The sequence below is a fragment of the Xenopus laevis genome, chromosome 9_10L, assembly GCF_017654675.1.
Source record: "Xenopus laevis strain J_2021 chromosome 9_10L, Xenopus_laevis_v10.1, whole genome shotgun sequence".
In the NCBI taxonomy this organism is placed as follows: domain Eukaryota; kingdom Metazoa; phylum Chordata; class Amphibia; order Anura; family Pipidae; genus Xenopus; species Xenopus laevis.
This window is the reverse complement of record NC_054387.1, coordinates 33,007,709-33,032,963: the sequence shown is the minus strand read 5'-3', so window position 1 is coordinate 33,032,963 and position 25,255 is coordinate 33,007,709. Positions and strand designations below refer to the sequence as shown.

Here is a 25,255-nt window from a genome sequence, read left to right as displayed (position 1 = left end):
CTGAAAATGCAATTTTACAGTGTTTCGGGACATTCACCAGAATTAGGGCTAAGCAGGTTGCAGTAGAAATGGATGAACAGACATCTATTGAACAGGTTTATAGTAAGGTTCACATCTAGCAGTGCTATGTTCCTAGCATTACAGTAGTTAAGCAGATTGCCTATTAAAGCTTTTCATATATGCTACAGATTTCCAGCAGGAGTAAGCCTGCTTAAAGGAGAAGCAATGGCTTGGTGCACTTGGGGGTGCCAAATGTTAGGCACCCCCAAGTGATTGTATTGACCTGAAACCCCAGGCCGGTGCTCCTATCAGCAGAGAACTGCACTGGCCCAGGGTTATACCAGTGAGCACCACGGAGCGATCCACTTCCGTCTTCCTCTTTCTTTAATAAAAAGTCGGCTATTTCGTTCTACTGCACATGTGTTTGCCCCGGAATATTTGAAGAAAGAAGAAGACAGAAGTGGATCACTCCGTTCAGATGATTGCTGTAATTACAGTAAAAATGATTCTTGCCACTTTAAGCTGCTGACCAATTAGCTCACTTTTCTCCTGGCCTGTATTGCTCTGTCAGGGTACAATTTTATTGTTACTTTTCATTACCTTTTTTTCTATTCAGGCCCATTTGGACAGGAGGTCTGCCATCAATATTCTAAAAAGTAATAATTTTTAAATGGCAGTCATTTAATTTAAATTAATATCGCTTGTTTTTGTTACTTTTTTTTAGCCAATACATACACTTTACTACCTGAAGTCACACACACTGTTACATAGTATTAAAGGTGTATATAAAGTAGAGTGCTACCTGTAGTCACAGAGCTTGGGCTGACACACATTGTTATAGTATTGAAAGGGTTGTTAACCTTTAAATTATTTTTTAGTATGATGTAGAGAGTGACATTCTGAGACAATTTGCAATTGATTTTTATTATTTGTGGATTTAAGTTATTTAGCTTTTTATTCAGCAGCTTTTCATCTTGCAATTTCAGCAATCTGGTTGCTAGGGTCCAAATTCCCCTAGCAACCATGCTTTGATTTGAATAAAAACTGGAATGTTAACAGGAGAACCCTGAATAGCAAGAGCGAGCAATCACAAGTAGCAATAACAATACAGGGCATTTGTTTTTAGATGAGGTCAGTGACCCCCCATTTGAAAGCTGGAATGGGTCAGAAGGAAAAGGCAAAAATAAATAAATAATAAAGACCAATTGAAAAGTTGCTAAGAATAAACCATTCTATAACATACTAAAAGTTAACTCGCCACCCCTTTAATGATGTGTATAATAGAGTGTATTACGTGGAGATGGGGCTGCCACCCACTGTTACTTAGTATTAATGATGTATATTGGAGAGTATAACCTGTAGTCACAGAGCTTGGGCTGGTATTAAAGATGTAGATAACAGGATAACAAAAGCCATGAATATCTTGTAAATGATATCCTTATAAGCGGTGAGTTCTGATGTCATTTCTGTCACATGACTCAATGCAATTTGTGTATTACAATAAATAAAGTATATTAGAAGTTACCTGGGAGTTCCATGACCTGTATAAAAACACACTTATCATATGCTTATATTTTACAAGAGGGGCTACTTTATTCACTATTTATTACCTGTAGTCACAGAGCTTGGGCTGAGAGCCGCACTGCTGGCCGCACACTGAGCACAGGCTGCACAGAGGGACATTTCCCCGCACCCAGTGGTGGCCCCTGCCCTCAGCCCGCAGTACGATCTCCTTGCAGGGAAAGCGGCTATTGGCTCTCCGGACACAGGCTTCATCCGCACACAGGCCACACGAGCGACAGTACACCCCGCGCAGTATATGCTGGCCGCACACAGAACAATACGTGGGTTTCCCGAAGAGGTCTGTGTCTTGCCAGCCGTGCTTCCCTGTGCGGGGGATGTTCCTCCTCCGGGACCTGCGAACACTGCACCAAAAAGTGAGCAGGACCGGCAGTAACACCGCGCACACAGTCCAAGCAGCCAGGCTCCATCCCTTCTCCTCAGCAACATCCTCCATTGCTACCGTATCCCTTTTAGGACATCTATGCAACAAATTCAACTACGTCCTGTCTTCTGTCCCTTTCAACTATCCGTACTGCTAAGAGATTCTTATTGCGTCTCCCCACTGCTGTTAAAAGTTATGCGATCTCTTGTTTTGTGCTGACAGCTCCCACCTGCCCCATTCATCCTCTTCCCTCCTCCCTTCTGTCTGTCATTTCATTATACTATTTCCTTTTCCTGACAAACCCCTGTTTCACCCATTCAGCCTCCTCGCTGTGATGTCATCTGTGGGACCTCCTTCAATTCTACGTCATGCCTCAGCTTTCCTCCATACTTTCTTAGGGCTGCAGAATTATTCTGCCCTGCTTTCTCAACCCTTAGAGAGCCCAGAACATCTAACAGGTGCAAATAAGATACTTTGTAACAATTTTGAGACACAAAAAAACTGTTTAGATAAGGAGAATTATTTTCAAACTTTCATAACCTGCCAAATTTTGTAAAATTAACATGGTAATTAGGGGGTGTGGCCACACAAAGGGCGTGGTAAACATTTTTCCGCTGTTCTAAATGCGAAAACATTTTTTGTCCCTCTTTTTACTTCCAAAATCTTGGGAGGTATAGCCAAGAGGCACTTCAAAGTAGCCCAAAATAACACAACATTTGCAGTGAAAAAGTCTAAAAAATAAATAAATATATGTGAAAATACACCTTTTTCAATTTTCACCGATTTGCACATTTTTCCGTGAAGCAAAATGGGAAAGATTTCCCCTTCCCCAGGGGCGTAACTACAGTGGGGGGCTCAGGAGATATAGCGGCCCCATGAGGCCCAAATACATATACAATTTCAAAAAATATTGGTCGTCACGCAAGTATTTAGGTCTGGTGCCTAGGGCAGCATTGGACCTAAATACAGTCCTGGCAATAACAATAGATTTGTTTTTAAGATGGGGTCCTATTTGAAAGTTGGAAAGAGTCAGAAGAAGGAGGCAAATAAAATATGTTAAAAAGAAAACAAAGACCAATTGGAAAGATGCTTAGAATGAGCCATTCTATAATATACTTGGGGGGTTAATTATTAAAGTCCAAATGAAAAATTCCAAAAAAAAAAAACCCGAATTTTTTGGAATTTATTAAACTCCAACTCAGACCTGTTGAGTTCATGTAGAAGTTAATGGGAGAAGTCCCGAAGATATCCTAAGATGCACTGGGGTTCATGCATTAATCGAAAGATTTCGTGGGTTTCGGGCGGGAAATGTTATTAATAAAATTATAGGGTTTTTATTTGGGGTAATCTCATCTGGGTCACAGTATATCATATTTACATCACTGCTATTTGGCAAATTTGATCCATTCCAGGCAGTGACAGTCTGTGCATGTCCTCCCAGAAGCTTATTTGATTGATTGATTTATTGATTTGATTATTGATTGATTTAATAGCAACAGGAAAGGAGACAGATGGACAGGGGATGTTCTGTTCTGTTGGACAAATTGTGGGTACGGTGTCTTTTTAAACGAGAACATAAAAGATAATTAAAAAATGCACAAAATATGTCTTTCTCTGCCTCTAAGAGCATTGTCATAAATCATCTTTTTGTGGCTGAAAATAAGTCAGTCTCCTTAGATCCATTGGGATTGCTGGATGTGAAACACTTAACATGCAACAATCCAGGGTAAATGTGCAAAAAATGTTACATGATTACCAGAGATCACTGCATGTTAAGCACCCAGTCCAAAAGACAAGTCCAAAGACAAAAGGTCCTGACTGGTATTCTGCACTGCTCTCTGGAACTAACACTGGACTTGGGGAGCTTGCAGTGTGCCCAGGGTTTTATGGCTTCTACACCACAGCACCTATGAGTGTTTTCATCCATCCATGTTTTGACAAACCTGCCTTGAAGACTGGTTCCTGGGAGTGCCTACCCTTTTTTCTTTGTAAGGTTATATACAAGTCAATAGTAGAGGTCCCTATCCTATTTGGAAGCTTCTGTGGTCTCTGCTGGAATTAGCCTGAAAATCCGACTTTTTCTAGCAAAAATCCGAAAATCTGGCTTTTCAGGAAAGAGCCCGAAAATAATAGGAAAAAAATGAGTTTTTCACCGATTCGATTGAATTGACAATTTTTAATAATAAATAAGGTCAAATCGTGGATTCTAGTTTAGTCAGGCTTTTTTAAATTAAATAATCAAAACATTTTTGATAAATAACCCCCTTACAGTGTTGGCACTATGGGTGAAACACTCAAAGCCAGAAAAGTCTGTCACATACATAGTCATATACAAAAAAGAAGCATATTGCTTCTCCTCCACACTGAAGCAGAGATGCACAGAATCAGCAATTGCTGAGATCTTAAACTCCATTATTGGGCATTTCTTCTTGCCCTGCTAAAGTGAAAAAGATCAGGGTTTCAACTGACCCAGAGTCCCTGAAACCCATTGGACCATTGGGATGAGATTTGGATTTGGGATTAGGGTGCATTTGGACATAATTGGTGTGTGGTCTTGGAGTAGCTAGATGTGTGTATGGGCCCCCATGATTTGTGATGACCTAAATAATGTAAAGAGTAAAATCTAGTATACATTATATGAAGGTATGCTTTGCTCTGCTACATCCCTGTGTGATCATTTATGTCCTTTCCTGTTTATAAAGTTGAACAGCAATGGCCTAGAACAGGGAGAGGTTTATAAATGGGTTTGCTTGAATGATGCTCAACAGCACCCCCCCCCCCAAATTCTTATTCAGACTCCCACCTGGTTGGAATTGTGGGTCAACCCACTTAATAACTAGGCCCCCACAGCTGCTGGGTCTGGATCCTCTGTAGTTATGCCACTATTAAAGTGTCACATACGGTGATTTAACAATACTCTCGAGCAAGTGTATTTGCCATCAAAGAAGGTTGCAAGTGAACTTATGTGTGTAAATTGCAACTAACATAGACATGACATTTATAAGAGTTTGAGATTGTTTTTTTCCCACAGAGAAAATGGGGCTGGAAAATTTGATCTCTAATATATGCAGTTTTTCAGACTCCCAATTTTTTGAGATATACTGTATCAAATGAAAAAAATCTTAAAAATATGAATAAGAAACACTGGCAACTAAAATCTGCTAAGTGCATCTATATACTATGGAGTCTTTGTTAGCATCTGATAAGTTCTTTAATAATTATATCCCGTATATAGATTCAGTAGTCATTTAGCGCGTTATTTTTTGTTCATACTTTAGAGTTCGTGAGTTTAGTCAAAAACCACTAAAATCTGACCTTTGATAAATAGGCCTCCACGGGGTAAAAGAGCACACATCTTAAAGGAAAACTATACCCCCCCCAAACAATGTAGGCCTCTATAGAAAGATATTGCATAAAACAGCTCATATGTAAAACCCTGTTTCATGTAAATAAACCATTTTCATAATAATATACTTTTCTAGTAGTATGTGCCATTGGGTAATCATAAATAGAAAAGGGCCGCCCGCCCCCTGGAATCGTATGATTCACAGTGCACACAAACAAACCAAACAAACCATACTTGTTAGGTCACATGAGTCAATTAACAGACACAGTTGTGTCTTTTGCTTCCACACTTCTTCCTGTTACAGTTAGGGGCAGAGTTATCAAGGGTCGAATTTCGAAGTACAAAAAACTTCGAAATTCAACCATTGAATTAAAAAACTTCTAATTCGAATATCGAATTCAAAGTTTTTTTCAGCAAATGTGGCAATCCTGCAATCGAATAAAAATCATTAGATCGAACGATTCGAACGATTTTAGCGTACGATTAACAATTTTTATTTGATGTGTCCCCATAAGCTAACATAGCACTTCGGCAGGTTTAATTTGGCGAAGTATTGCAGTCAAAGTTTTTTTTAAAGAGTCAGTACTTTGATTATCGAATGGTCGAATAGTCAAACAATTTTTACTTCGAATCAAAGTAAATTCGAAGTCGTAGTATCCTATTCGATGGTCGAAGTATCCAAAAAATTACTTCGAATTTTTTTTACTTCGAAAATTCCCTCTAATTCACTTCGACCCTTAGTAAATCTGCCCCTAAGAGTTGTAGTATTTCTGGTCAGGTGATCACTGAGGCAGCACACAGACCATCACGAAATGGGGGTTCAAGGCAAGAGATGTAAAAGGGCAATATTTACTTAAATATATATATTCCAGTTTGATAAGATTTTGTAATATGCCACTTATGGTAATATGATATAAACTGTTGCTTAAGTATTCATTTTGGGGGTATAGTTTTCCAAAAAAGCTGATGATGAAATGCAAGTTGGGGGACAAGTAATGTGCGGTAGAGAGAAAAGCTACGTGCCTCCCCAAACCAGCCCCTTATGAATAAATTATGTATTTGGTCTTACACAGCTTTCCTGTTCTTAAAGGAACCCATATGGAATTGTAGATAAATTACACCCCAGAAGTTAATCTGACTAAATACACAAAAAGGTGTGTTGTGGGAGCACTCCAAGGCTCAGTAAAATATACAAGTACAGGTATGGGATCCATTATCCTGAGACCCATTATCCAGAAAGCTCTAAAATACAGAAAGGCTGTCTCCCATAGACACTACTTTATCCAAATATTTAAACATGGTTTCCTTTTTCTCTGTAATAATAAAACAGTAGCTTGTACTTAAACCAAACTAAGATATAATGAATCCTTATTGGAAGCAAAACCAGCCTATTCGATTTATTTAATGTTTACATGATTTTCTAGTAGACGTAAGGTATGAAGATCCAAATTACAGAAAGATCTGTGATCCGGAAAACCCCAAGTCCCGAACATTCTGGATAACAGGTCGTATACCTCTACAATGGAAGTACAACTGATCTGGCCAGATTAGCTACAAGCATACAAAATTGATCAACATACATGAAAGTGCTATATAAAGGTATAAACTTATAAAAAGTTAAATGACCAAAAGTCTCTGAGTCTTCCCCTTTGTTGTCCGACCCAACAATCCTCGTTTCTCCTCGAGTAAAAAACAACAGTCCAAAATTTTCTTTTTTTATAGTGTAGTATTTACTGAGAGTTGTAGTTCCACAACCAAAATAAACTCTTTGGTGCAGTTACCCTTTACGATTCACCACATGTGGCTATTGAATATGTACTTACAAACGTTTAGATTTAGCATATGCACGTCACGATTTGTAGAGAATAAAATTGTAGGTTATTCTTTCTGGGCTGGAAGAGGTTAAAAATGTGCAAATATAGTGTAAAAAACCTTTTTATTACATAACATTAAAAACCAACTGGTTGCACTCACATTTTAGTAGTCAAAACAGGCATATAGTCACTTTTCTGTGCAGATCCGTACTGCTACAAGTCTTTCCTAGTGGTTAGTGTTGAGGTTCCGACCCGCGTTTCCTCCACGATCCACTTGTCGCTTGTTGCTTCCTGGACGCTTGGATATGACGTCAGCCGTCTATGCCTTACGCGTTTCGTCGCTTAGCGACTTCATCAGAGGCTTCCGTAAGTGTAGTTTCCTCTATGCCTCTTAAGGGAATTGGTTGTCATGGTTACGCGTCCACTCCATTATGATTGCTGAACTTCTTTCTTGTAGACGTGTCTCCATGGCAACCCTGCGCTAACCTCTGCTATATTCTTCCAGTTATTCCTAAATTGTCTCTCGCATACGTTTCCAGCTACTTATTTATATATCTGAGCATTACAAACCACCATATTCACACTTTTAATCAAATCAATGTTCCATGAAATCGTTGCTAAGCCATTGCTCCCATTAATTTATAAAAAACATTAAGGGGCACATTTACAAAGCTCGAGTGAAGGATTCGAATTAAAAAAACTTCGAATTTCGAAGTGTTTTTTTGGCTACTTCGACCATCGACTATGACTTCGACTACGAATCGAACGATTCGAACTAAAAATCGTTCGACTATTCGACCATTCGATAATCGAAGTACTGTCTCTTTAAGAAAAACTTCGACCCCCTAGTTCGGCAGCTAAAAGCTACCGAACTCAATGTTAGCCTATGGGGAAGGTCCCCATAGGCTTGCCTGCGTTTTTTTGATCGAAGGATATTCCTTCGATCGTTGGATTAAAATCCTTCGAATCGTTCGATTCGAAGGATTTAATGTTTCAATCGAACGAATAATCCTTCGATCGTTCGATCGCAGGATTTGCGCTAAATCGTTCGACTTCGATATTCGAAGTCGAACGATTTTAGTTCCTGGTCGAATATCGAGGGTTAATTAACACTCGATATTCGACCCTTAGTAAATCTGCCCCTAAGTGTAAAAAATAAATTAATCATAATAAATTAATTTTACTAAATCAATTTAAATTGTTTTTATTCTGTTTTTAATTTGTTTTTAATTAATTAAATTTCCATAAATTTTTTAAAGGATTTCTTTGAATACTTTGAATAAAATTCTCAGTTTTAAAATCATTTCTAATCTCATTATCTGTGTTCCTTCTATGAAATTCATAAGGTAATCAATTATATTGTGACTTATCACCTCATTTAGTCAATACATGGGGTACTTTGGCAAAGATGAATAGTGGGCTATACATGAAAGGGAATTTGCCAGGAAATATCCTGAGGTCTCTGGGTTTATCATTTATGCATAAGAGATTTGGGGTACACCACGGCTCTGAAAATGCAGGTAGACAGAAACCGATGAGAAATTCTCATTGTATTGTACAATACAAGTTTACATTTTCCCCTAAATCCACAATACAATACCATTTTTTTGTCCCTAAACCCAATCCTTTGAAAATAAAATAGTTGGAATCAGTTCTAAAATCATTAATGAATCTCTGAGTATTTCTTTTATTTAACTGGAGTGCTGCCAACAGTGGGAGCTGCCATATACTTTGCCTCTGCTTAGGAAATCTCCATAGACTTTTACAAACCTGCATGAATCATTGGGCATAAAATGGAATACTTTTGTAGTGCAGTACTATGGGGGGATAAGGCAAACAAGTACACAGTGCCCAATTTTTTGTATTACTACCAAGTAATATTCTGTGTATACAATAAGCAATGCAAACATTACTAATTTTGTAAGTATAAATAGGTAACTAGAAATGGGCATAATCATTTATGGCAATACATGGTAATCCACTGCCAAATAATTCTTACTTTTTGACATGGCATAAAAAAAAGAAATTTCTGTTATTCTGAAAGCTTGTAACGCTAGCAACTTTATATATCTGATAAACAAATCAGCCATATATCTAGACCAGAGTTCCTAGATTCTTATCATCCCAAACTGCTTAGAAAACTTAGAGGCATGAACAGTTTGAGCTGACGTAGGTTCCTTGAGGTCCCCCTCCTAGTGTGTGTTACTCATTCCTTCAGTGCCTGAGAGAAAGCAACATCAAAAATGAAGACCTTGGTGGTGGCCTTGATTCTTATGGTGGCTTTGGCTATTTTTGCTGGTAAGTATCCAAAGAAATTGGAACCATTGCTTGAAACGTCTTATCTAACAGCATGTTTTTATAACCAAATGGGCAGAGATGACTTCTAAGAAGAGTTGCACACATAATGATACTGAGATAGATAGATCAACTGTATAAAGAAATAATCAGCTAGATGGATGCAGACAGATATCTATGCTGATATGTATAGATGGACATTGAAAGATATATATATATATATATATATATATATATATATATATATATATATATATATATATAGATATATATATATATATATATATATATATATACACAAAATATAATACTTGCAAGATCAGCACTCTAAATTACATGTTCAGTGAAGCCTAGGTGCACGCCATCCATTAATCTCAATCTGCTACGTTGTAAAGGAAGCACTCATAGAATTTATGAAACCAAGAATGAATTTATTGTGCAAACACTAACATTACCGCTGTTGCCCCAGCTTTGAGAAAGGCTGGGGCAACAGCCGAAACGTAAGTGTTTGCACAATAAATTCTTGTTTTCAATGCCTTTACAACATAGTATTTTCTATGCCTTTACAACATAGTAGTGTATATCTATATCTCTATATATATATCTATATATATATATAGATATATATATATATATATATATATATATATACACACACATACACCTACACACATAGCCTTTTCTTGTTCAAATGTAATAACGGAAAAAGAAACAGTATTATGCCACTGATAATTGATTTAGAGTACGTTTAAATGTGTAAAAAAAAAAAGAACAAGACTGAGTTTTAAATGTTATACCCGTTTTATAAATTCTTGGATTTTGCCATATGTAATTGTCTGTACATACTAACCAAATATCATGTTTCTGCTTGCAGTCAAAGCCCGAACTAAAAATGCAGCAAAAATGCAGTTGTATATTTAAAGAGTCCAAAGTCAGCACAGACGTTATGCCCATACAATGCAATAATGTGCCCATTATTCTTAGTGGAGGAATAGCAATATTTGCATCCTGTATTCAACTTCAGTGCATTCCCCGACATATATTTTGTCGACATATATTTCTGCTCCATATGCTTTAGAAAAATTTCAGAACCTACTGGTTTCCTGAAAAGAGAACTAGTATGTTAATAACACCCATATGCTAACTATGCAGGTTGAAAATGCCACTCATCCTGTGGAAAGTGTTGTCCCCCGAGGAAGCGCTTCCACTGAAAGGAGACTTTGTCCATTCATTAGAACAGACTGCACTTATTTGCACAGGAAGATGAACCCTTTCGCTTCGGAGAGACTGAATAATATATCTTTTGTGCCTAGCATGAATTTATAACTTAAAGATATATAGAAGTAGCTTGCTTTAGAATATCCTTATGCTTAAAGGCTTTTACTTCCCCTTTAGCAAACTTTTGAATGAAGAATGTCTCAGAAATGCAAACTCACAGCCTCTTTAAGGCAAATTAAAGTTAAATTAGAACCAAAATACTTGCCAGTGTTTAATGTACTAAAAGGCAAACTTTTGCCCAGGTTTACCTACCCATCGTCACCAATCAGATGTTCGTTTTCTCAATCAGCTGACAAGCAGTTTTTATTGGCAGCAATATTTTTTAAATTACATTACTCCAATGGTGTCTGGTGAGCCTGATGGGCCATTGTCAATAGGTAAGTATTAAGAGCACATTGGAGTAGTGATCCAGGCCATTCCAGAAGCTTGTCATTATTCCAAGTGTAATTACAATTATAAGTGCATAAAGTATCCATGGTTTTAATTGTTTTTTTCCCAGCTCTAATGGTGGTGCTGTGGAGTCACCCCTTGTGAATTAATCCTAAAACAAGCCTTTGCTACTGTACATATATCGTTTATGCATCAAACTGGAGTTTACATATAAGCCAAGTGCATTGTGATTAAATGACTCACATTATTTGCATGTATAAAGCTTTTACAACTGTGCTTTACTCTACAGAATAATATTGTTCATCTTTAAATAAGCATGGCGCAAACAAAGATATATTTAGATATATTAGATATTAGGTAAATCAAAACCATAAAAAATGAAAAGCAATGGCTATTTATCTTTTTGTTCAGCAACTCTCCAGTCTGGAATTTCAGCAGCTATCTGGTTGTTAAGGTCCAATTTACTTTGCAACCAGGCAGTGGTTTGATTGACAGACTGGAAGATGAAAAGGAGAGTAATGAATGGAAAGACAGGTAATAAAAAATACAATAACAATAATGCTGTCGCCTCACAGAGCAATATTTTATTGGCTGCTGGGGTCAGTGACCCCCCATTTAAAAGCTGGAAATAGACAGAAGAAGAAGGCATATCATTTTAAAACAAAGATTGTTGCAGCTGGTTAGATCTTTCTCTGTACCCAGTGTCGCATTGAAAATCTGGTGACAGGTGTATAGCACAAGGCAGCCCAGTCCTTACCATCTGCCGTAAAGCCGGAACTCAGAAGCAAGTACAGGTATGGGAGCTGTTATCCAGAATGCTCCGGACCTGGGGGTTTTCCGGATAATGGATCTTTCCGTAATTTGTGTCTTCGTGCCTTAAATCTACTGGAAATTAATTTAAACATTAAATAAACCCAATAGGCTTGTTTTGCTTCCAATAAGGATTAATTATATCTTAGTTGGGATCAAGTACAAGCTACTGTTTTATTATTACAGAGAAAAAGGAAATCATTTTTAAAAATTTGGATTATTTGGATAAAATGGAGTAATGGAGTCTATGGGAGACAGACATTCCGTAATTCGGAGCTTTCTGGATATCGGGTTTCCGGAAAAGGGATCCTATAACTGTACTTCTTAAATGGACACTTTTGTGCCCCTGAATGATCTAGGACTTGCATATATACATATTCCTACACTTCTCATGGGACCTACTCTTCAGAATGCTCTTGACCTGGCTTTTTCCAGAGAAGGGTTCTTTCTGTATTTTGACATTTTAACATTAAATTAACCCAGTAGGATTGTTTTGTCACCAATATGGATTCATAAAGCTGAGTTAGGATCAAAATCAATCCCAGCACCTGCATCAGGATTCCAGGGCAATTCTTTGAAAAAAAATGTTGCCCGTTAAAGCTTCTGAGGAAGTGGCAGGTTGCCATGAAATGCGTGCAGCCCATTGGACGATAGGGACATGCAATATATATTTATATTTTTAATGATGACGGAATAAACTTCACTTTTTAAATGTTTTTTGGTCTCTCTGGTGCTCCATCATTTGACTACTGTATCCCCTTTAAGCGGTTGTTCACCTTTAAATTAACTTTTAGTATGATATAGAGAGTATATTGAGACATTTTTTATTTCGTTTTCATGTTCTATTATTTTTGGCTTTTCAGTTATTTAGCTTTTTATGCAGCAGCTCTCAGTTTCCAATTTCAGCTATCTGGTTGCTAGGGGTTGCTAGGGTACAATTTACCCTAGCAACCATTCATTGATTTGAATAGGAGGCTAGGATGTGAATAGGAGAGGGCCTGAATAGAAAGATGAGCAATAAAAAGTAGCAATAACAATACATTTGTAGCCTTGCAGAGCATTTATTTATAGATGGGGTCAGTCGCCCGCATTTGAAAGCTAGAAAGAGTCAGAAGAAGAAGGCAGATTATTCAAAAAACTATAACAAATAAATAATGAAGGTCAGTTGAAAAATTGCTTGGAATTAGCCATTCTATAAAATACTAAATGTTAACTTAAAGGAGAAAAAAGAAATCAGTTGAAATTTTTTGAATTATTTACTTAAAATGGACTCCATTGGAGATGGCCTTCCAGTAATTCTGGGCTTTCTGAACAACAGATTTCCAGATTCCATACCTGTATATGCATCAATGAAGCCAGGCAAGGCCTTTGTTATTGTATAAAGGATCTCCATGTTGCTTTTGTAATTTCATTTTTCAATGAATGATATGTTTGTCACAGAAGAAATATACTCAAACCCTAAATCTGGGATATCATTTGTTTGTTGCAGATGCCTCTCCAACTCTGCCTGAGAAACAAGCCAAACAGGTCTTAAGAGCCAAGCGATCAGAAAGAGAAAGAAAAGCTGGACATCGCGATGAGCCAATGAGGGTAATCTATTATTTTGCCTGGTTATGGCGAATCCAGTCATATAAATTCTTCTTGCTTGAAATAAAATGTGTAAATATAGCATAAAGTTTTGCTTCTTGTTACATCACATTTCCATCTCTAACTATGTCGGGCTTGGTAGTATAAAATAATGTCTTAAATTATGGTTATGGTTAAGTTATGGAACGCCTCTGTGACCTTGTAGTTTACAATGGTGGTACATTATTCCCTATATAAATATTGGGCCAGCACTCCCTTATGTGTAAAAATAATTCCTCCACAAGTACAGACCTCAATGCTTCAATCCTCACTAAGAGATTACACAAAAATCCTACTAATGAGGACTGAAATGTTGGGTGTGTACGTGTGATGAAATACAGATTTTTTTACACATAATAGTTTGGATCTTCTCCCGTATTACTAACTTTCTCTGCACCAATAATATGCTTGACCCTATGCAGTCTGGCTTTCGACCTGCACACTCCACTGAGACTGCCTTATGTAGAATTGCAAATGATCTCCAAACTGCTAAGGCCAAATGACATTACTCTATTCTCATTCTCCTGGACTTATCTTCTGCTTTTGATACTGTTAAAGGGATCCTGTCATCGGAAAACATGTTTTTTTCAAAACGCATCAGTTAATAGTGCTGCTCCAGCAGAATTCTGCACTGAAATCCATTTCTCAAAAGCGCAAACAGTCAGCACTATTAACTGTTTCATTTTGAATTTTTTTTTTCCCCATGACAGTATCCCTTTAACCATTCTGTTCTGATGCAAGTTCTCCATTCAATTGGTATCCGTGATCAAGCTGCATCCTGGTTCTCTTCCTACCTATCTGACCACTCCTTCTCTGTTACTTTTGCAAACAAATCCTCCTGTCCAGTTCATCTTAAAGGGGAAGGAAACCTAGCCGGCGCAAACCCCCCCACCCCCCCTCCCGTTTGTTGCCCACCCTCCCTCCTCCCCCCTGGCCTACCCGTCCCGCTGGGCAAATGCCCCTAACTTGTTACTTACCCTTCTGCGCAGGTCCAGTCCAGGGAGTTCACCGACAACATCTTCTTCCACGCGATCTTCTTCCTGCTTTGAACGGCGCATGCGCAGTAGGATCATTTCGCCGGTACGATCTACTGCGCATGCCCGTGACTTTTGGCGCATGCGCAGTAGATCCGTACCGGCTAAATGATCCTACTGCGCATGCGCCAAAACGCCGTTCACAGCAGGAAGAAGATCGCGTGGAAGAAGATGTCGTCGGTGAACTCCCTGGACTGGACCTGCGCAGAAGGGTAAGTAACAAGTTAGGGGCATTTGCCCAGCGGGACGGGTAGGCCAGGGGGGAGGAGGGAGGGTGGGCAACAAACGGGAGGGGGGGTGGGGGGTTTGCGCCGGCTAGGTTTCCTTCCCCTTTAAGGTGGGGGTGCCTTAGGGTTCTGTACTTGGTCCTCTGTTGTTCTCCTTGTACACTCTCTCTTTAGGAGACCTTATATCTTTATTTGGCCTTAAAATATCGCCTCCATGCTGATGACATTCAGATATATTTAGACACTCCCTCACTAACCTCTGACGTTCAAACCCAGATAGAAGACTGCCTAGTAGCTATCTCTTCCTGGATGAACCAATGGAACCTGAAGCTCAACTTGGCCAAGACTGAGCTCATGGTCTTTCCACCCAAACCGAGCCCTTCTCTTCCCTTCACCATTACTATTGAAGGCATGACTATTAACCCGGTTAACTCAGCACGCTGATTAGGAGTCATCTTTGACCAGTCCCTTTCCTTTTCTACTCATATTAATAATATTGCCAAAACCGGTTGTTTCTTCCTCCCAAAACACTAATCCATGCCCTTATCCTATCCCGTTTAGACTATTGCAATCTCCTCGTAACTGGTCTTCCTGACTCCCATCTCTCTCCCCTCCAATCAGTCTTTAACTCTGCTACCAGGATCCTTCTGCTCTCTCCTGAAAGGGAACCTGCTCAACCCCAACTAAAATCCTCAGCATGTCTGCCTGTTAAGCAAAGGATAGCATATAAAAACCTTCTACTAACATTCAAAGCCCTTCACTCCTCTGCTCCTCACTATATTTCTTCTCTTGTCTCACTATACGTTCCTGGGCATCTCCTTTGCTTTTCTCAGAGCCACCTTTTCTTCACAACATCCACATCCACTGCCACCTCTCGTCTCAAACCCTTCTATCTTGCTGCTCCTTACTTCTGGAATTTCATCCCTGAATTCCTCCGTAAGGAATCCTCTCTTAATCTGTACAAGAAAAAACTAAGAGCCTACCTTTTGGAGCACTAGAACATTAGCCTAGTTAATTTTAAGCAAAGAATTCTATTTTTTAAAAACAATTTCACTTTCCTCTATAATAATAAACATTACCATGTAATTGATCCCAACTAATCCATATTGGTGGCAAAAGAAACCTATTGTGTTTATTTAATATTTAAATGATGTTTAGCAGGCTTAAGGTATGGTAATCCATATTAGAGAATGATCCCTCATGTGGAAATCCCCAGGTCTGAAGTATTCCAGATAACAGGTCTTAAATCTTTACCTGATATGGGTTATGAAATGGGTCCCCTTGAATAACAGGACTGGGGCATAGGTATAGCCAAATAATATTATCTATTATTGTATTATGTATAGTGCAACACATGTTCATGATTTATTTTCTTCTGAAACAGTGCCCCCTAGTTACACAATTATAGAAGCTTATTTTAGAAAAGAAAAAGAAACCCCACCAATTGTTATGCTTCTAAAATTGGCTAAAAATACTGCAACGTGAATTATTACACTTGTTTACTGACAATAATTCATAGAAAATTGTAATAAATTATTAAAGTGCTAGTGCTCCTATAAATTCATCCATACATAGATAAATTCATGGATTTAAGTAAAGTGCTGTGCAATAAATTAGATTATTAAATCAATTAAAAATATATAGAAAAAATGACCAGCTTTAGGTAGTGGGTTAGTAATTGAAGTCACAATCCATAAAATTAGATTATAGAAAATAGAAAAAATAGATGGTGGAGTTGTCCCATAAAGTAACTGCCTGATTTTTTCTAAAGCCTGGGACACCACAAAGATAAGGCAGGACAGGGTAACCGGGGCTGTGGCCTTGGTAATTAACTTGCCCTAAGTGTTGTTTAAGAGGCTAGGTAACCCTAAAAAGCCACAAACCGTCGGTCCCTTAGAAAGGAAGGAAGATTGTAAGAGGTTGTATAGAAAGAAGAAGGATTAGACCCCGAGCTCACTTGCCCCCACTGCCGTTGAAAAGCCCAACCCAAAAGTTTCCTATAGATCGATTTAGCGAAAATTCAATTTGACCACAAGAAGATCACTAAAAACGCCGACGTACGTTTCGCTAAATAGCTTTGTCAAGGCGATTCTCGCCTTGACAAAGCTATTTAGCGAAACGTACGTCGGCGTTTTTAGTGATCTTCTTGTGGTCAAATTGAATTTTCGCTAAATCGATCTATAGGAAACTTTTGGGTTGGGCTTTTCAACGGCAGTGGGGGCAAGTGAGCTCGGGGTCTAATCCTTCTTCTTTCTATACAACCTCTTACAATCTTCCTTCCTTTCTAAGGGACCGACGGTTTGTGGCTTTTTAGGGTTACCTAGCCTCTTAAACAACACTTAGGGCAAGTTAATTACCAAGGCCACAGCCCCGGTTACCCTGTCCTGCCTTATCTTTGTGGTGTCCCAGGCTTTAGAAAAAATCAGGCAGTTACTTTATGGGACAACTCCACCATCTATTTTTTCTATTTTCTATAATCTAATTTTATGGATTGTGACTTCAATTACTAACCCACTACCTAAAGCTGGTCATTTTTTCTATATATTTTTAATTGATTTAATAATCTAATTTATTGCACAGCACTTTACTTAAATCCATGAATTTATCTATGTATGGATGAATTTATAGGAGCACTAGCACTTTAATAATTTATTACAATTTTCTATGAATTATTGTCAGTAAACAAGTGTAATAATTCACGTTGCAGTATTTTTAGCCAATTTTAGAAGCATAACAATTGGTGGGGTTTCTTTTTCTTTTCTAAAATAATTTTTGTTTTTTCTGACTTTCGTCAGACCTCAACTAATAGTTGTGAATATAATTTTTTGGTATTTGAATAAAGGTTTCGTCTTTTAGGTTCACAATTCACAATTATAGAAGCTATAAGTGACTTTCTTGGCTTTGATAATTAATGTATTTTCTACAAATCTGGTATTAGCATAGCATTTGTAAGCAGGTTTAGTTCATGACTACCTATGTGTGGGTTAAAGGGGTCATTCACCTTTAAGTTCACTTTTAGTATGTTGGCTGATTCTAAGCAACATTTCAGTTGGTCTTCATTATTTATTTTATATAGTTTTTTAATTATTTGCCTTCTTCTTCCAACACTTTCCAGCTTTCAAATGGGGATCACATACCCCATTTAAATTCAAATACTCTCTAAGGCGACACATTTATTGTTATTGCTACTTTGTACTAGTCATCTTTCTATTGAGACCTCCCCTACTTATATTCCAGTCTCTTATTCAAATCAATGCATGGTTGCTAGGGTAATTTGAACCCTATCAACTAGATTACTGACATTGGAAACTGGAGAGCTGCTGAATAAAAAGCTAAATAACTCAAAAACCACAAATAATAAAAAATCAAAACCAACTGCAAATGGTCTCAAAATATCACTCTCTACAGCAGGGATCCCCAACCTTTTTGAACCCGTAAGCAACATTCAGAATTAAAAAGAGTTGGGGAGCAACACATGTATGAGAAATGTTCTTGGGCTGCCATATAAGTGCTGTGATTGGCCATTTGGTAGCCCCTATGTGGATTGTCAATCTACTTGAGGCTCTGTTTGGCAGTACGTCTGATTTTTATGCAATTAAAACTTGCCTCCAAGCCTGGAATTCAAAAGTAAGCACCTGCTTTGAGGCCACTGGGAGCAACATCCAAGGGATTGGAGTGCAACATGTTGCTCACGAGCTACTGGTTGGGGATCACTGCTCTACAGTATAATACTAAAAGTTAATTTAAAGGTGAACAACCCCTTTAATATATTGGAGTCGCAAAAATCAACTGCTGGGTGCAGCATGGTTGAGGTATGGTCGCAGTTAAACAGTTTTAACAGTTTATTGTGGTCTTAAACTTTTTACGAAACAGAAGAAAAATACCAGTTTAACTGACATTGGGAATTACACTCATTTAGATGTTGCCCAGTAGATGTCGCTGTTATATTGTCTATTTAAGGAAATGGTATTCTCTGACTTGTAAGCCTATGATTAAGGGAACCTTTTCCCGAAACGCGTAAGGTGATGTGGATCCATCTCTTGTTGGAATAAATACTCCTTATTCATTTCATCCGGAGTGCCGCGTATTTGTTTCTATATACTACTATGTCAATGAGCAAACTTGAAATTTGAGTTTAGAGCTTAGAGTTTGAGCTTAGAAATAAACACGAGCAATATAAATTGGTTCTTCCTACCAGCTATTTACCGGCAATAGAAATATTACTCTGAATGTTTCTGATGATAGAAAGTTATGGGAAAGCTTTGCATATACACCAGCACTTGGATTAGCACTAAGCCCCATTTACATCCTATCAAATTACTGCTGTGACAGCACAGGAAGAAATTCTGCCAGCACAGAGCACTTTATTTTGTTGGTGATTTCTGCTGCTGGTGCCTTGAAATGTTTCCATCTGACTCCGGAGAGCCTGTACTGACTCAACAGACTTGTTATGTTCTAACTCCATAAGCCTAGCATTATGACAGCTAGTTACATTGACAGGTCCCAGCCAACTGTTGTGTAACTACATATCCCAGCATCCTCTGCCAAAGGTCACAACTGCATATTTATTGCCTACATTCTACTCAGTAAAGGGGATTTCATTAAGCAGTGAAGCATGTATGTTTGTGATTATACATTTCTTTATATCCACTTACTGTCAAAAATGCCTTTGGATAAATAATTATTTTCTCAATAAAGATAAAACAATATAGCAAAATTATCATTTGTCTATGTTTTATCCTTAGACACCTGTATATGATCTCCATCATTAATGAATAGGAAGTGATTCAGGTCTATTAAATCATGTAGCTGTTTCTTCCAGAAATACAGACTGAATGGTGGAAGACACATAGGTGCACTCAGTTAAAGTCCCTTCCTGTCTTTTGAGCTGGGAATAGGGTTGCCTCCTGGCCGGTATTACAAATTTACCAGCAATGTAGCTGACGGTAAATTTGTAACATCCCTAACTAAAGCCCTTGGCCCGGCCCAATCTGCTCAAAACATTCCTTTTTTTCACCGCTGGTGAATCGTACGCCGCAACCCCACCCCCTTTGACGTCACACCTCACCCCTTTTGTTGTCACACCCTGCCCCTTTGCCGTCAAGCAACGCCTTTTTTTACCGCCCCCAGCATTGGCCAGTGCAAATTCTATTGAAAGGTGGCAACACTAGCTGGGGATACTAGAACAAATATAATAGTAATACAGACAGTCCCCGGTTTACGTATGAGATAGAGTCTGTAAGTTTGTTCTTAAAGGAAAACTATACCCCCAAAATTGATACTTAATTTATACCCTTTTAAGTGGAATATTAAAGAATCTTACCAAACTGGAATATATATTTAAGTAAATACTGCCCTTTTACATCTCTTGCCTAGAACCCCAATTTTGTGATGGTCTGTGTGTTGCCTCAGAGATCACCTGACCAGAAATACTACAACTCTAACTGTAACAGGAAGAAGTGTTGAAGCAAAAGACACAACTCTCTCTGTTAATTGGCTCATGTGACCTAACATGTATAGTTTGTTTGGTTTGTTTGTGTGCACTGTGAATCGTACAATCCCAGGGGGCGGCCCTTTTTTTTTTAAAATGGCAATTTTCTATTTTATGATTACCCAATGGCACATACTTTAAGAAAAGTATATTATTATGAAAATGGTTTATTTACATGAAGCAGTGTTTTACATATGAGCTGTTTTATGCTATATCTTTTTATAGAGACCTACATTTTTTGGGGGTATAGTTTTCCTTTAAGCTGAATTTGTATTTAAGTTGAAACATTTGTATTTAAGTAACTTTAAGAGCTGAATCTCCGGGCTTTAACCCGGAAATTCGGCTCCACTAGTACAGAGAGCGATAATGCGCTCATTGCTAAATGGCATAGCAGGCGCAGTGAAGAAACCATTAGCTACATTAAAGGGATCCTTTCATCGGAAAACATGTTTTTTTCAAAATGCAGATTGTTCATATTTGAGTTTCTACCACAATTTCCACAATTTGTGTTTTTTTGTGCTAAAGCTCAAAAACTTGAATAGGAGTTTTTGAAACCCAAATGTAAAAATTCGCAATCTAAAACCTGGCCTATTAGTCAATGGTATTTGTCCTAGACAAAATTCAAGAGGTTTTTTTTTTTTTTATTCAATTCGACTTTTTCTAAATTTTTGTTAAAATTTTTTTTGTTTTATACCCTAATACAGGTATGGGATCAATTATCTGGAAACCCGTTATCCAGAAAGCTCCAAATTATTGAAAGCACGTCTCCCATAGACTCCATTTAAAGATCTTTAAAGATTTAAAGATTTTATCTAAATAATCCAGATTTTTTTTAAATGATTTCCTTTTTCTCTGTAATAATAAAACAGTACCCTGTACATGAACCAGATTAAGATGAATTGATCCTTATTGATAGCAGAACCAGTCTAAGTTTATTAATGTTTATATGATTTTTTCCTAGACTTAAGTTATGACGTTCCAAATTACAGATAGATCCATTATACAGAAAGCCCCAGGTCTCGAGCATTCTGGATAACAGATCCCATACCTGTACTTTTAATTCCAGATACGTTTTACAACATTGTGCAGTGCCATCTACTGGCATTATGTGTAATATACTGCTTCTATAGCACTCCATCTTCTGGCAGGATGTATATAAAAATTATTACACAGTCATATTGCTCATCATCATAATAATAAAATGGATATTTTACAGAACTTTAGCCATTATAATTAAATTAGATTCCCTGTTCAAATACCAAAAGCACACCATAAGATCTTTAAGCAAAGTATATGTTTGATTTAATACAGACATGTCTAAGGGTAAGACTTCACGGACAATTTCCACGCGATCCGAAGCCCTGCGCAAAAACGCAGGCGTCACGTGGGATGCAACAGAAATAAGGTAAGTAATGGAAATGTCGGATGAAGTCGCAGCGTTGATCCGACTTGACATGACTTTTGGATGCTGACGCTGCATGCCGCGTCTGCATCTGATAGTCTTGTCGCGTCGGATCAATGCTGCGACACCATGCGACAATGCATTCACTTACCTTATTTCTGTTGCATCCGATTTGACGCCTGCGTTTTTGCGATCGTGCGGATATCATCCGTGAAGTCCTACCCTAATACTAAAAAGGAGTCATTTATGTCTGCTGAGTACGGTTTTGGTCGGCAAGTTTGCTGCAGTCAGCCACACACAAAAAAAATCCCATTCCTTAAAGGGGTTTTTCATTAACTTTTAGTATGATTTCATTTTTCATCATTTGTGTTTTTTTTGTATTTTTTTAAGATATTTAGATCTTTATTCGGTAGCTTTCTAGTTTGCAATTACAGCAATCTGGTTGCTAGGGTCCAAATTACCCAAACAACCACACACTGATTTGAATTAGAGACTGGAATATGAATAGGAGAGGGCTTGCACAGAACGAGGAGTAATAAAAAGTAGCAATAACAATAAATGTGTAGCCTTACAGAGCATTTGTTTTTTTTAGGGATGCACGGTATCCAGGATTCGGTTCGGGATTCGGCCAGGATTCGCCCTTTTACTGCAGGATTCGGATTTGGCCGAATCCTTGTGCCTGGCCCAACCGAATCTGAATCCTAATTTTCATATGTAAATTAGGGGTGGGTAGGGAAATCACGTCTCTTTTCATCACAAAAGAAGAATTTTTTCCACTTTTTCCTTTCCTGCCCCTAATTTGCATATGCAAATTATGATTCGGGTTCGGTATTCGGCCAAATCTTTCACCAAGGATTCGAGGATTCGGCCGAATCCCAAATAGTGGATTCGGTGAATCCCTATTTTTTTTTAGATGGGGTCAGTGACCCCCATTTGAACACTGGAAAGAGTCAGTAGAAGAAGGCAAATAATTGGAAGACTATAAAAAAGAAAAGATGAAGACCATTTGAAAAGTTGTTTAGAATTATCCATTCTATAATGTACTAAGTGTTAACTTTAAGGTAAACCACCCCTCTGATGCTACCACCACCTAAGTCATTTTGACGCCTTTACGTTAACACACACGTTGACACACTGCTAACAATTATCTAGTATTTCCCAGCTTACCTCCTTATACAAAACTGACAATAGCTGTCCTTAAACTGATAGCATAATGTAGAAAGAGATATTTTGAAACAACTTGCAATAGGTCTTATTTTTTTCCTTTTTAATGTTTGTTTAATTATTAAGCTTGTTCAGCAGCAATTTTAGCAATTATGGAGTTGTTATGTTCTAATTTTCTAGAAACCAGGCAGTTGTTTGAATCAGAGACTGGAACATGAATAGGAGAGGGCCTGAATAGAAAGAAAGCAGTACAATTGTATACTGTAACAATAACAGTAAAATTGTAGCACAGACCAATAGTTTTTTTTGGCTGTTGGAGGCAGTGACTCCCACTGGATAGTTGAATACGATGGTAAGTGATTAAAAAAACTATGAAAAAACAAATATTGAAAACCAATTGTGATGTGCTCAGGAATAGGCCATTCCATAACATACTAAAAGTTAACTGAAAGGTGAACTACACCGTTAAACGCACCATCATGGCTACCTAACTCCATTTTCCTGATTAGTTGGGCCAGTCCTGATCCTTGGACCTGAAAAGAGACAGGGGACTTCAACAAAGGTGGGAGGGGTGAGGGGGAACAGATGGAAATATTTTGGATTATTTGGGCATGGTCTGGTAGATCAGAGATGGGGCATAATATATCTCAGATTGACTATAAAGATTTTTATTCATCCAGATCATGGTATATCTAGTATAGGTAAATCTAAAAACAACTGGACTTGCTGAGTAATCAATGAAGACATTTCACTACTCATCCGAGCAGCTTCTTCAGTTCAAATGACTGGTGTGGGAAGTCCTTGGCATATAAACTCTTCCACTAATCCAATCACAATGGCACAAACTGGGTGTCATTAGAACTCTGCACCACAGGGCGGAATGTAAGCCAACTGATACAGAGTCCAAAGACAAAGAGCAAAAACATCTTAGAGGAGCTTTGAAAGCATGTGGCTACCCAGACTGGGCCTTTGTCAAAACAGCAGCAGCCAAGCCCAACAGGAACACCAATAGAAATAACCGCCCGGAGACACATAGTAGGCGAAACATAGTCATCCCATATGTAGCTGGAGTGTCTGAGAAATGCAGGAGGATTTTCAACAAACACCACATCCCTGTGTTTTTCAAACCTAGCAACACACTGAGACAAAAACTGGTACACCCAAAGGATCCAACACCAAAAGATAAACAAAGCAATGTGGTATACGGAGTCCAGTGTAGTGAGGAGTGCACAGATCTATACATTGGGGAGATAAAACAATTGCTCTCCAAGCGAATGGCTCAGCATAGGAGGGCGAACACTACAGGGCAAGACGCAGCTGTCTTTCTACACCTAAAAGACAAGGGACACTCCTTTGAAGATAGCAAGGTCCAAATCTTGGATAAAGAAGACCGCTGGTTTGAACAAGGCATGAAAGAGGCGATTCAGTTGTCAGTGGCTGAATAATGGAAAAGGGTTTGGGTAGACATATCTTAAAGGGTGCTTCTAACCTGGAGTTCCATGACCTGTATAAAAACACTCGGCCTTCGGCCTCATGTTTTTATATGGTCATGAAACTCCTCGGTAACTTATAATATCCTTATAATTTACAAGAGGGGGTACTGTATTCACTATATATTATATGATTATATTATTATTATATTGGTTTTACTTACAAGATTGCACTGATAGCTCTGACACTTGCAGTACTGCTTTTGCCAGTGCTGCTTCATACAGACCAGACAACAGATTGAACAAGGCTTGAGCAAAGGATCTCCCAGACATGACAGTCCCATTGTTTTAATTAGAAGCACCCTTCAAGATATGTCTACCCAAACCCTTTTCCATTATTCAGCCACTGACAGCTCATCTACTTTGCTTTCTTATTTAATTGCTGTGTATTTGGTGACAATATGTCTACAAAAATGTGTCTGCACATTTTAAGAAAATATACACCACCAGTGTCTCTGGGCAAATTAAGACCCTTAGATCCGACTGAGATTAAGTCATACTAGCTTTCTTACATACATCCAATTGTCAGTATGGTCACAATATATCAGACACTTTTAGGGCTCTTACAAGCGTTTTGGGCTGCACTCCCCTGCGTTCCGTTCAACCGCAGGGGAGTGAAGACCAAGAGGCACTCAGTTCTTTTGTATGATCCCGTCCTCGCAGGTGGAATGCAGCATGTTATTATTTATTTCAGACTTTAGTTACCCTTTAAATAATCAAAATGTATATCCATTCCAAAACAAGGAAAGAACTGAGCTTTTTTTAGCTCTGGATACAGGTCTAGAAGTAGCTATGTTTCCTTCCCTTGACCACAGTCTGTATTTTGATTGCAAGCTCTTTACACATGCAGGCATTTTGAGCAGCTGCTGCCAGATTGGTACGTTCTACATGGAGCTGGCAGCCAGTTCTGTTTCACAATGCTGCAGATGATGGTCATTTTGTA

General features: G+C 38.2%; 2 protein-coding genes across 5 annotated transcripts in view; one reads left to right on the top strand and one right to left on the bottom strand.

Annotated features, from left to right (window-relative positions):
* dgke.L (diacylglycerol kinase epsilon L homeolog) overlaps positions 1-25,255 on the bottom strand; it is a 199,915-nt gene that overhangs the window by 13,975 nt on the left and 160,685 nt on the right. For 2 of the 4 annotated variants that reach the window (XR_001933086.2, XM_018235129.2), the window contains exon 1: positions 1,611-2,256. The exons of 1 other annotated variant lie outside the window; for it this stretch is intronic. Coding sequence is in view for 2 of the 3 variants with exons in the window: in XM_018235129.2 (XP_018090618.1) it covers positions 1,611-2,017 (407 nt within the window). In the remaining variant the exon portion in view is untranslated. Of the gene's footprint in view, positions 1-1,610; positions 2,258-25,255 lie in introns of those variants that run through there. One more of the 4 variants, XM_041576430.1, reaches the window with a different exon arrangement.
* Positions 9,301-25,255, top strand: part of c17orf67.L (chromosome 17 open reading frame 67 L homeolog) — a 29,809-nt gene continuing 13,854 nt past the window's right edge. The window contains exons 1-2 of the mRNA XM_018235137.2: positions 9,301-9,403; positions 13,368-13,468. Of these exons, the coding sequence (XP_018090626.1) occupies positions 9,349-9,403; positions 13,368-13,468 (156 nt within the window). The 5' untranslated portion in view covers positions 9,301-9,348. The remainder of the gene's footprint in view (positions 9,404-13,367; positions 13,469-25,255) is intronic.